Source organism: Lynx canadensis, chromosome C1 (genome assembly GCF_007474595.2).
Source record: "Lynx canadensis isolate LIC74 chromosome C1, mLynCan4.pri.v2, whole genome shotgun sequence".
In the NCBI taxonomy this organism is placed as follows: Eukaryota; Metazoa; Chordata; class Mammalia; order Carnivora; family Felidae; genus Lynx; species Lynx canadensis.
The window spans coordinates 99359978-99373261 of NC_044310.1; the positions used below are offsets into that span (position 1 = coordinate 99359978).

At 52.8% G+C, this 13284-nt stretch overlaps 1 protein-coding gene across 4 annotated transcripts in view; it reads right to left on the minus strand.

Annotated features, from left to right (window-relative positions):
- IGSF3 (immunoglobulin superfamily member 3) overlaps window positions 1-13284 on the minus strand; it is a 93023-nt gene that overhangs the window by 15818 nt on the left and 63921 nt on the right. For all 4 annotated transcript variants that reach the window (XM_030327056.1, XM_030327053.1, XM_030327054.1 and 1 more), the window contains 2 exons: window positions 12261-12662; window positions 8585-8989 (listed from right to left, as the gene is read on the minus strand). In XM_030327056.1, the coding sequence (XP_030182916.1) occupies window positions 8585-8989; window positions 12261-12662 (807 nt within the window). The remainder of the gene's footprint in view (window positions 1-8584; window positions 8990-12260; window positions 12663-13284) is intronic.

Consider the following 13284-nt stretch of genomic DNA (forward strand, 5'->3'; position numbering starts at 1 on the left):
GTCACCTGGGAACTTGTTAGAAATGCAGACTCTGGGACCCCCCCACCCCGCACACCCCCCGGCGCCCCCCAGCCCACTGGCTCAGAATCTGCCTTTAACGAGATCCCTGGGTGATTCGCGTGCACCTTAAAGCCTGAGAAATCCTGGACGTGGCCCTGTGAGTGAGTGGATTTCGAGAGGCAACAACGGAGAGGTGAAAAAGGAAAGATGTTGGGGGCCAAGGCCGGGTTAATCCCCAACAGGGAGTCAGCAGGAGGAAGCGGCAGGAAGAGAGGATTCGGGGCAAGGTCCCCACCTGCCTCCCCACCTGCCGGCACAGGCTCCAGTCCCACCCTATCACACACGCCGCCTCCGGGGACACCTCAGGCTCCCAGAGCTGGGACAGCTGTGCCCTGTTTGAGGGAGGGGCTCTATCTTTCTGCATCTGGAGGCTTTCCTTCCTAGGCCTCTCCTCAAATGGAATCGTGTGCTGTGGGTTTGAGAAGAGGACGCTGCGTTACAGCAAGGACGGGGTGGTAACAGGTGGGAGGCATCAGGAGGAAGGAGGAAGCCAGCTCAGAAGGGGGCCCGCTCCACCAGCCGACCTACCCATTCTGCGGATTCTGCTTTGTACCTGTGCTCCGCACACACAACTTCCATTGGTAAAGGATTCCCTTACATCCAGCTAGAGCTGTTAATTACAGAAAAATTTTTGTTTTTATTTCGGCGGGAGACAGAGAGAGCAGACGAGCAGGGGAGAGGGGAAGAGGGAGAGAGAGAATCTTAAGCAGGTGCCATGTTCAGCACAGAGGCCGACACGGGACTCAGTCTCACAATCATGAGATCATGACCTGAGCCGAAATCAAGAGTCAGATGCTCAACCAAATAAGCCACTCAGGCACCCTGAGGTTAACTTTTTAAAGGCCTTTTCTTTCCTACTGAATTATTTAAAGGGCACTGAATGATCTGTGGCCCAAGCATTTGCTAAACAAACTAATAAAAGGATGACCAAATAAATATGTGATGGATCTTGTCTTGGAGGTATGGAATATAAAGGAAAGGCATTTAATCCTGACTGTGATGGGAGGGACAGCACATTTCAAAAAGCGTGTGACCTCTGAGCTCAGCCCTGAAAAACAAGTGACTAGGTAGGTGCTCCCCAGGCACAGGACGGGGGGAGAAAGGGCACCCAGGTGAGCGAAGGTGAGAACTTCTCTGTGCACCACTTTCAGGGAAGGGCAAGCAGTCAATACGGCAGGCAGATGAAGTGAGGGGCCTGGAGTGCGTGTCAGACGATGCCACCCCCCCCCAACCCCCTGCCAGGGCTCCCAGCGGGCATCTGTGGCCTTCCCACAGGAGCATCACCTGGGCACCTGCTGAGACCACTGAATCACAAACGCCGCAGGGGAGGCCCAGCAACCTGCAGTCTCACAAGAGAAGCCACAGGTGTGGTGGTGAGGTGGCCACGGGAAACCCAGGGGACAGCAGCTTCTGTGCAGGGGGTGAGCAGAGGCCAGTGGTAGCAGGAAAGGAGACACAAGCCGTGAAGGAGGAGGGAGAGAGAGAGAGAGAGAGAAGAGGCTGTGCTTTATTAAGAACATGTGACAATGATCATTAATGTTAGGCATTAGGGGGTCAGCGGCTGGACAGCAGATGTTTGTCAACTTGCGAGAACCAAGTCAGCCAAGAAGAGAAAACTATGGGGGTGCGTGTGCCACCCTTTCTCAGAGAAGGAGATGGCAAAGGCACCTGCCGGTCAAGCAGTTACATCCTAAGCCCCTGCTCCTCTTCTCCCTGTGGCCAGGCCCCATTTGAGCCCCTAGAATCTGTGTCCAACCTTACACTTGGCCTGCATTCCAGCCTTCCTGCCTGCAGCCTCATCCCCCGCCAGGGAGAGCTTCCTAAGCTGCAAACGGGAGCGTGTTGCTCCCAGCCAAGCAATAGCCCCACGACAGCAGTTTTCAACAGGGCAGCAAGGCCCCCAGGGACGCCGTGGAAACCTGTGGGCAGGTCTTTCCTGGTCACATTGATTGGGTAAGGGCTCTAGTCACATTTAATGGACGAGCGCCTGTGACAGATGTAAAGCCACGTCTGGGATGGTTCTATGCAACAAAACTCTACCTCGTGTCCCGTGTGACTTTCAAAGGACGTTCATACGGGTGAAAACTCTGTCCCTGAGCCTAGAACCTACATACGTTTCATTTTATTATCTCCACAATACTTTTTTTTTTCTTGGCATGGTTTTACTATACGCCAGGTAAATGAAAGAAGGGTTTTCCTTTGCTCTGTTCAGTGCTGCTGTAAGAGTTGCTCAGGATTTCGGACGCCCTGTCCAGGACAGCAACGCCCCTCGCACCGGCCGGTGTGCACAGGGACAGAGCCGCAGTGCCTCTGCCCGGGGTAGCTGACCCTGAGCACGTTACATGTTATATAGCATGTTACAGCGCATCATTTTATTATGAACCACCCTCTAAAAAATTCATCCTTTTTTCCACAATTTGGGGCACTGTGACAATTTTTAAAGATTATGTTGAGTAGGAATGTGAGATGGTCTAGGAATTTCATGTAGTAAAGGGACTGTTCTAGATGGTTATAAAAAGAAGTACATGATCGGAGCATGATGGGAACTCCTAATTGCTCAGTTTAGAACGTTCTTATTTAACAAATGTATATAATCCTCTCTACATGCTGAGCACTACTCTAAGCACTTCAGAAATGCTAACTACTTGCTCCCTACCAGACCTATGAAATAAGTATTATTAGTCCCAATGTTACAGACACTTGCCCAAGGGCACACTGCTGACCAGTGGTAGAGCCAGGATTCAAAGTCAGGCTGCCTGGTGTGTCTGTGCTTTTAACCATCACATATGGTGACCCTCCATACTTCTGTGTATAAAAGGGGCTCCCCTAGGGGCGCCTGGGTGGCTCAGTCGGTTAAGCGTCCGACTTCGGCTCAGGTCATGATCTCGCGCTCCGTGGGTTCCAGCCCCGCGTCAGGCTCTGTGCTGACAGCTCGGAGCCTGGAGCTGCTTCAGATTCTGTGTCTCCCTCTTTCTCTCTGCCCTTCCCCCCTCACGCTTTGTCTCTCTCTGTCTGTCAAAAATGAATGAACATTTAAAAAAAATATATAAAAGGGGCTCCCCTGGCTCTCGCCAACATACCTGGGGACAAACCCCTCCCTGACCCCATGCTTCACTCGTATCAAAACAAGCATGATGCTTCCTCCGTCCGTGATGTTCTCTGCACACACTCTGTTCTGAGCTGGAAACGTCCCACTGCCCGCCCCCACACATGCCGATTCCCTCCCTGGGCCCATCGGTCATACCCCAGGCCGGCTCTCTTGCACCCCTGTGACTCTTCCCTGTGCTTCCTTCCTCCCAGGCCCTCAGGACAGCCTTCCAGGCAGGGACTGGAGTCTGCAGCTGCAGCATGGAAACGGGCACACAGTAGGTGCTCAAATGTGCTTGTGGGCGGCAGTGGGAGGAAGGAGCAAGGAGAAAAGTAGCAAAGGTTTAGAAGCAGAAACAGCTAATTCGGGGTAACCCAGACATGCCCTGTCTCACCTGTATGCAGACACAGCGGTGACCCTTTATGCAGGGCCTGCCAATTGGTACACCTGGCGTCACCATGACAACGAGGCCTGGAGGCTTGAGGGTGGGTGCTGGGGACTCCTCTAGGCGCCCTTGCACTCATGCTCACTGTCTCTGAGCACTTAGCAGGCAGAAGCCACAGGCTCGTGGCCTGGGAGGGGAACCCCAGGTTCTCCTGAAAGAAAGTAGGGGCCAATCCCACTTGGGATGAGGCAGCCTGTCACTTATCAGACTGTGACAAGGACAGCCACAGTTCGCATGCCCCGGACCCATGCAAGTCAAAGAAAAAGCCCTCAGCTCGCCCAATCTGCCAGGTCAGCAATAAGAAATTGGAGAAAACGGATTTGGCAGCATCCAGAGGGAGGGTATTAAATATTCATCCTGACTACCCATCAGTAAATCCCAGCAGAATACACCCACTGACAAGTCGGCTTTCTGCACTGGAGGCTGTCCTCCTGGAAGCTTGTTTATTGCTTTGTCAATCTGAATGTGCAATATTTAATAGCCAGACCAGGAGAGGGTCGTAAACGTTTGGAAAATGAGTGCTGACATTTCCCTTATTGCTTCCGTATTTAGGGATGTGTAATTGGAGGGTGTTTTTGGTGCTAAAGAAAATCAGAAGGAAGCAAAGCGATGCTTCGAAATTAAAAGAGAAAAGAATGGATTAAGAGCAAAGAATCGAATATGTTGAGCTGGCTTAAAGTCTTGCCTAAATGCCCCATGGGGGTCACACTCTGTGATCAATGAGAGTCAGGCTAAGCGAAATCAACAAAATCAGAGTGATGGCATTCCTTGAAGATTTCCTTGGGGATGTGCAGACGGAACAGGAAGCAGGTAAAAAGAATGGTCAGTGATGGATCCACAATCGACCGTGCCATCCAGCCAGAGATTTTAATGAATCAAATACCTGTGATGTGGTCAGGTCAGCAGGTGGCCCTGGCAAGGACCGGTCTGGGGCACAGACCACACAGAGCCCTCTGGGAGCAGATGACATCAGCAGTTAAAGGCTGATAAATGGACCAGCGTGACAGAGCCAGCACTCTCTAGGTTTCTCTCTGATTCTGCTGGAATAAGAATGTTTGACAAAATATTCTTAAAGGGGGGTGGGGAGTAAGAGCAGGAATAAGAAGCCGTGTTTTGAGGGACAAGGAATGCAGGAGGGGAGAAAGAAGAAAGGCCGGCACTGGGTTTGAGCTCTGGTATCCCCAAGTCTTAGGGGCCATCTTGTGGCAGAAATCTGAAGAAACAGGGGAGTTAGGGGAAGCATAAATTACACCCCTACACCATCAGCAAACTGGAACCTGTATGGGTTTCTCATGATCCCAACGTCAAACAAACAAATTTAAGTATCTGCTAAAGGGCATCAGCAATTCGAGGATGGTAAACCAGAGAGAGGAGACAGCAAATAAAAGTACTTGGTACCACAGAGGATTCCTGAGAAGAAACACAAAATAGTTAACTGTCCAGAAAAATACGTAATATAATAAAATTAAGAGCTTGGATTCTGGAACCAGACTGCCTGTCTGGATTTGAATCTTGCTTCTGCCACTTATTAGGGATCACTGGGTAATTTATTTAACCGCTGTGTCAGTGTGCTCATCTATAAAGTGGATGAAACAGGACCCCCTCTCGGTGTTGCATGGGCTAAGAACCAAGCAAGCTATTACATATAAAGCACTCAGGATGGGGACGGACACACAAGAAATGCTCAATAAGTATCAGCTGCTACATTGGTGTTACTGTTACTGCTACAGCCACCTGTGCTGAGACCTCCATGCCAGCAATCTACGGAGAAACTCCTTCTATGAAGGAGGCTGTTAGCTGAATGCAAAAACATAATCTCTGACTACATGGCCTTCGAAAAAGTCTCCCTTTCATCCAGCCCCACGGCTTTTTAACAAGGCACACCTGGGTTCAAATCCCGACTTCACACTCGCCACGCACTTGACTTGGTGAGTCAGAACCTCTCTGAGCCTCAGTTACTCCACTTATTAAAATTTTTTAAAATATTTATTTTTGAGACAGAGAGAGACAGGGTGTGAGCAGAGAGAGGGAGACAGAATCTGAAGCAGGCTCCAGACTCTGAGCTGTCAGCACAGAGCCCGATGCGGGACTCGAACTCACAAACCGCGAGATCATGACCTGAGCCGAAGTCGGACGCTCAACCGACTGAGCCATCCAGGCGCCCCCTCAGTTACTCCATTTATAAGGAAGCAACAGCTTCCTCCCAGGGTGGTGGTGCAGACAAAGGCGGCCGCATACGCCACGTGTTGGACACCGTCAGCCCTCTGGTATCTTCCACCTCCACTTACCCCACACGGAAGCGCAGTACCCACCCGAGTATGTGTGTGTGTGGGGGGGGGAGTAAACATGAACATGAGGCTCTTTGGAAAGCAGGAAGTGCTAACTGCATAAATATTTAATAAAGGACAGAATGTAACACTTAGAGGCATGAACTCTCCTCTGAGCCTCAGCCACTCCCTGGGCGGTGGCAGCAGCTACAGCACCCACAGGGCTCTCGAGGCAGCCTCCAGGGGGCCTCGAAAGTGCACCACTGCTCACCTCTGAGCAGAGGCCACACAACAAACAGCTGCTCCCAGGCCTCCCACGCCAGTGCTGCTCCTTCCCGCTTGACAGTGAAAAACACAAACCAATTCAGAGCAAGGCACAGAGACCCGGAGACAGCCCTCCACCGCCTGGCTCTCCGGTGACATCCTCCCCCCCCGGGAGGAATGAAATGGCTGGCATCTGGAAGTCGGGGAGACCGAGACCACCAGCAGCTGCACCTCAGTTTTCCCAAGCCGGTTGGCTGCTACCACGCCTCTGACGCACCGGGAGGCCTTGGTTTCTCCACGGAGAAACCAAAATGGGGATACAAACATCCACATCATTTCACTGTTGGTGATGAATGGTTAAGAAGAATGTAAGTGCTAAGCCCACAGTCGGGCACCCGAGAGCTAACTTCACACATAGTTTTCCCTTATTCTCTTTAGTAACACCATAAAAGAACCAGAATCCAAAGAACTCAAACCTTTGATGAGCTGTCCTCAGCCTTCCCTTACGTGCTCCAGCCTTAGAGTCCAAATAGGAATGGAAACAAGCAGGAGTTAGGAATCGGTTCAAAAAGGCAATGTCAGGCAAGGTCCTGGGGTCAGCGCGAACCCTACCTTTCTACAGCCGTGGAACCACGTTGACGGGCTCCATGGCTCACAACACCGACCCTGAGGGCCAGAGGAGACCACAAATGCGCAATTACAATCGGAATGTCCTAGTCAGTAAGGCGGGCACGTGTGTCCCTAGGCATTTCCACAACAAGGGGTCACACAAAATGGGGTCTCTGCTTAACCCTCCATTAACCCAAAAATCCACTTAAGCAGCACAGCCTCTTCCCTAAGCTTCCGCTTGCCCAGGCTCAGGCTCTGATTGGCCAAGGAACGGTCCCATCATTTTTACAAGTTGCTTGTTTCAAACTTTGGTACAGAACAGGATTTTTTTTTTAATTTAAAATTTTTTATTTTATTTTAGAGAAAGAGAGTCTGCAAGTGGGGGAGAGGGGCAGAGAGAGAAAGAGAGAGAGAATCTTAAGCAGACTCCACGCTCAGTGTGGAGCCCGACATGGGGCTCTATCCCAGGACTCTGCGATCATGACCTGAGCCGAAATCAAGAGTCAGATACTCTACCGACTGAGCCACCCCGGCACCTCCGAAAGAGGGCTTTTCACGGGGTCAGAAGAGGCCAAGGGTAAACTCAGACAATACCCCCACGTAACCTCACGTTGCTGAAAACAACACCGTGACCATCTCACATGGCGGAGCAGACCAGGTCAGGTACGAACCATGGCTGTGAGTGGGCAGAAGAATCCTCTTTGCAAGGGGTTCAAACCACCTTTGCAAAGTGGGTGGGTCACAGAGTCAGAAAAACGTCTTTGCAAAGTCACCTCTCATCCAACCCACCCTTCGCCGCGTAGGTGCGTGTGCCCCACTGTGCAGGGGCCTGGCAATGGCAGAGACGCTGAGCAGCCTGGGCTCCACACCACAGCCGCTTCCAACCAAGCAGGAGAGGGGACGGACACCAGGGGGCCATCAAAGCACATACACCTGACCCCTCCCCCGCATTAGGAAAAGCGCCCAATGACGGAGTGGTTGCAGGACACCCCCTGACCCAGGCTTCCCAAATTAGTGCGGTTTTACCGTGAGAGACTCACCTCCGTGGGGAAAGGGAGCTCAAGGAGGAGGCCAGAGCCTGGCTCAGGGAATTAGCATGGGAGACAGACAGACACAGGTTCAAACCCCGGCTCCGCCATTTACCAGCTACGTGACCCTAGGGTAGCCACTTCCTCTTTCCTGGAGTTGTTGTGAAATTCTCATAAAACCATGGACCCTAAGCACCTGCCACGAGGCAGTTACTCTGTTAAGTGCCTCACATGTTCCCTCTCCCGTTCCACGTTCCTTGTCTGCCAACAGGGAACAGTGTACCTCCTCCAGGCTGCTGTGGAAAGGGTTTTAGGAGACGGCGTGATGTCAAGAGACCAGAGTCTAAAAAGACATGACAAGTTAAAGTGGTCTGTAATCCCTGACTGGATCCTGGTTTGGAAGGGGAAAAAAAAAAAGCTACCAAGGACATTATTGGGACAACGGGGGAAATGCTGGTAACATGCCATCATCGTGTGGAACTCTGGGGGATGACAGTGGTGTCGTAGTTGCACAGGAGTGTGTCCTCATTCTTATGAGACACAGACAGAAGTACTGAGGAGGAACAGTCCCAAGCCCTGCAACCCCCCCTCAAATGGTTCAGAGACAACAGCACGAAAACCAGAGGGAAAACAAGCACAGCAAGACCTTAACCGCTGGCCGTCGAGACAAGGGAACGGGATTCTTGCGGCTACCTACGGGCTGGAAATTTCTCGAGCCACAAAGTTGGGAAATGGAAGTGGTCCCGCCGGGGGCCCCACGTGTGCGCCGCCCTCCCCCTGGCCGCGTGCCGGGCACCCCCCCCTCCCCGCCGGGCCCCCTGACCTGGCTGCAGCACCCTGATCTCCAGCAGGTTGGAGGTCCGCTCCGCCAGCCGCGTCCAGGAGTTGTTGTAGTTCTTCCGCCACAGCTCAGCCACGCACTGGTACTTGCCCGCCTCTGTGTCGCTGGCCCGGCTGATGCTCAGGCGCACGTTGTTGCTGGACTCGGCCTTCTCGATGGCCGTTCGGGTCCGGAAGCTGGAGGACCTGTCCCCCCACTGGACCCCCCCGTCCCGGGTGAAGGTCACCAGGTCGTGAAACTCGATGGTGCCAACTGGCTGGAACCGCCAGGTCACGGACACGGGGACCCGGGCCGGGTAATGGGGTTTGATGATGCACTGCAGGTCAAAGGAGTCGCTGTAGGTCACGCCTGGCGTGCGCGAGATGGCTGTGACCGCGAAGCCCATTTCTGGAGAGAGAGCAGAGAGACTCCAGCTAGGGGAGACACGAGGATTTCTCAGGGCGGTGTGCAGCAGGGGTGGGGCTGTGGGCCAAGCTAGCGGCACAGAACCGAGGCTCCGGCTCTCTCCTGATGCCCAGGCCAGATCACTTTAGCTCGCATTTAGCACGAGCCCAAAAGACCCCATACACAGAGGCCAGAGGCAAAGCTCCTCAAGCAGCACTTAGCAAACCCTTCCTGATGAAACCTTCATGTCGATCTGCCTCCCATCAGCCCTTGCCAGGATTGAGGATACGTAGGCAGAGCCATTCCTACAGATTTGGGGATCCCATGCTGAAACAGGAGAAAAAAGCCCTCAAGCCAACGTCATTCACTGCCTGCAAGGTGGACACTTCCCCACCCCCACCCCCCCGACGCCTCCTCTGCTTGGCCCGCAAGGCACTGGAGCTAGACAAGGAGGAGGCAGAGGATGTGTCCCTGTTCCCCGGGCCAAGCAGTACAGGCTTGCTCACCAGTTCCTTTTCCACGTTCTTTGTGAAATGCAGGGAAGATGGGCAGTGAGGGACCCACAGCAGGTGGGCTGACCTTGAGCAGGTGGGGAACTGGGTGAGGTGAGCTTCTGCAGTTACAGCAGGCTGCCCCCTACTGACGGCAGCAGGCTGATCCCGGATACCGACTCCTCAGTGGGCGCTATGCGAGTTCCTTCACCTTGAAACACTACTTAATATTAACACACTGGTTATGATCATAAGACTGCGAACAGCCAGTGTTTACTGAGTGCGGTGTGCCAGGCGTGGGGCCAACTGCTGTGTTTCCACCACACGTCACTGTGTCCTCAAAATGACCTTGTAGGACAAGAAGGCATCTCATCCATTTCTTACAGACAAGGAAGAGGCACAGAGAGGTTAAATAAACTGCCCGCAATCAAGCAGCCAGGAAATGGCAGAGTCAGGGGTCTTATCTGGCGGTTTTACCCATGGGAAGTGGTTAAAGGCACAGACCCTAGAGCCAGAGGCCCGACTTTGATCTTTCTAAGCTGTGTGACAGCAAGTTACTTCACTTCTCTCTGCCTTGATTTCCCCATCTGTAAAACGGGTCCTCGTGAAGATTAAGTGAGTTAATATTTGCAATGTATTTGGAAGACTGAATTAATATTTGCAACATATGAGGAATGGCATAGTACCTGGCACACGCTATATTTCACTAAATATGTAAAGGGACAAAGTAGACACAAAGAAAAGTACTTTCAATTCTGTAGGGAAAAGACTATGCACAGAATGAATCTTTGGGCTTCAGGTGAGGAGGTTAAGTCAGCAAATAAGTGGAAATAATTTGCTGAAAACTCCCGATCTTCAATTTGGATTTCATAAGCTTCTTTATGTCTCCTTAAAAAAAAAAAATTTAAGACCCAGAAACCCATCCTTAAACATTAAGTGGTTGTGATAGTCACTTGTGCCCCTGTGTGCAGAATATGTTGCCATGAGAGTGGCAGGACACAGGACCTTAGGGATAGGACATTCCCAGTGTTCCTGGCCCCAGCATCCAAAGATGTCATCCCAAGAAGAGAGAGCTTCTCCAAGCAAATGACTCTGTCCAGGGCTGACAGAGCACACGCCATGATCGTGGTGCACAGAGCACCGAATTTACTGTAACTGAACGCTCATAATGGCCCACGTGTGGCTGGAGGATGTGTACTCAGCTGGGTACCTGAGAGTGAACCATACCTGACCCCGTCAATATGAAAACACGTGTGTGTGTCACTATTTAGACTGAAAGGCAATCTGACCCCACAGTGCCCCCCACTCTTCCCTGCCACAACTGCTTGGGTCTCCCTGATTACGCCTTTGGCCAGAGGCACCCCAGAGGTAGAGAACAGGTAAGCAGAACCAAGCCCGGGATCCCAGGTCAGAGCCCGTGGTGACCCTGACTATGGAAACCACAGACATATGATGAGTATGACAGACGTCAGGGGGATAACCTAAGAGAAGCTATCCTGACCGCTCCTTGGACATTCCTAACCTCGCAGGGTGGGGAAAAGGACTGTTACTGGACATCCGGACATTTCCACAGGTCCACACTGGTGCTGAGCACTGGCCCGGGGACTGAGCTCATCAGCAAACTCAGCCACTGGACAAAGTTTCTAAAGCGAGAAAGCTGAGCAATGCAATTACTACACGAAGCAGGCCAATCTTTGGGATTAAGCTTTTAGAGCAAGAAGTGTAATTCTAATCTTGGGTGAGAATACGGTACTCTGTTGAGGGCAAAACCAGCGGGGGCTGCCATCTTTCCTGGGGTGTCAGCTCTAGCTAGGAAGTCGATGGGCAACATGGTCCCAGGGAGTGGGATACACGGTCACCGAGGACAAGTGATGTCACAGCTGTCCTGATAAACAGGAAGACCGAACATGATAACAAGTAGCAGACTGGCCTCTTAAAATTTAATCTACTGATTATATTAGGCGGATAAATGTTGATAGAAGCCGCTTTAACTACCCCGTGAGAAGCAAATCTAATTCTCTGGTTTTAGCAAATCTCAAGGTATCTTTGAATTTCATGCTAATGCGGAAGTGGCTTTCCTAAGGATGGTGCCTTATAGAGGAAGAGATAAAAGCACAGACTTTGGCGGGGGGAAAAATGAAGAGAGATCCCCAGCTTCCCAGGTTCAGACTGTGGGTCTGTCGCTTAAAAGCTGTAGCCGTGAGCAAATTAGTTAACCTGTCTCCCTCAGTCTCCTTGTAAAATCAAAGGGTTGAGCTCTTGGTTAGGTGAGAATTCAAAGGGACAAGTGCTTAGACTCCACCAGGAACATAGTAAATGCTAAGTAAATGGCAGAAAGGGGTCTCCTACCCTTCTCTGCCTTGCTCTGGCCTTTTGAGGAGGGCTGGGCCCCTGGGCTGCAGGGCAGGAGAGCCTGGGGGACAGGCGAGGGAGGTTCTGCTCTGCTCTGCTGGTCTTGGCAGGGACCATGGTCCCCCCACCTGGGGCCACCACTCTTACTGGGTGGCTTCGCTCCCCTGGCCAGAACTTCGAACTTCACTCCTACCATGCAGACCCAGGAACAGTGACTGCCCCCAGCCGTCACCAGGCCCCCAGGGGCCCCACTGTGCACCACTGGCCCCGTCAACCCTACCTGCACTTTCGTACACGGTCCCTTCAATTAAACCCTCTGGAAGGGGCCATCCGTTTCCTGCCAGGACTCTGATAAAAGTCAGGGTAAGGGACCTGATGTGGGAGCAATCTCCCAGCGATCCCACAGAAAGGACCGCCGGGTGCTTCCTTACCGAGAGCCGTGATGGAGATGGGGGTGCTGGCCCGGCGCTCCCCCACGATCTGCCACTCGCCGTCCACTGCCCGCACCCATTCGGTCACGTGGCACTCGTACTGGCCCTCGTCCTCCTTCCTGCTGTTGAAGATGCCCAGGCTGAACGAGTTGGGCTGCACCTGCTCCATCTGGACGCCCCCGAAGCTGCTGCGCTCCCAGTAGGACGCGCCTGGCTGCACGGTGCCATCCCGGTCCAGCCACATGATGTTGCTGCGGCGGTTCTGCCGGTCCACGAGCTGCCAGATGACCGAGAAGCGGCCCTGCGGCCTGCCCGCCGTGCGGACGCTGCAGGAGAAGTGCAGGTGCTCACCCTCAAGGATGACGCTGGCGTTGCTGGCCACCTCCACGGAGATGCTGCTCTCTGGGAAGAGGGAGAGAGTGCCACGCTGGGGCTTTCCGGCCTCTACTACCCGCTCCCCCACAGACAGGGCAGGAGGCTGGGTGTGGGTGTCACGCTATGCACTTCACCTGGCAGGAGGAACGCCCTCTGACACTTGCTGCGGCAAGCCCTGGCTGCTTCTGGGCACTGCTCCCCACGACTTTAGATCCATCACCTAGGAGGCCCTTTGCTGGGGACCAAGATGCCGTGTGGGATACTGAGGGTCTAAGACCTGAGACTGAACCGGAACCTAAGAAATACAGCACGGTGACGTTCCGACGTTCTATCGGTAATCTGTTCAGCTGGGGCTCAAGGGTTTTTCAACTCGGAATTTCAGGAAGTGGAACAACTCGGAAATTTCTACATCACCTCCATCTTCCCGCTGTTCGGTGCTACGGCAGTCAAATAAGAGCGGAACATCTATCATGGGCCATTTGAGCCCCTCCGGGCAATATCAGCAAGCAGAACAAAAGTGACGGGAGGTACCAGGAAGATAACGTGTGCTTGCTTGGGTGTGGGGGATACTGGGACAGATGTCTGCTTTCATAGTGCGTGTGGCAGTGAGCCCTCATACTTTTTCCACGAACGCAGAGGAACCGACCAA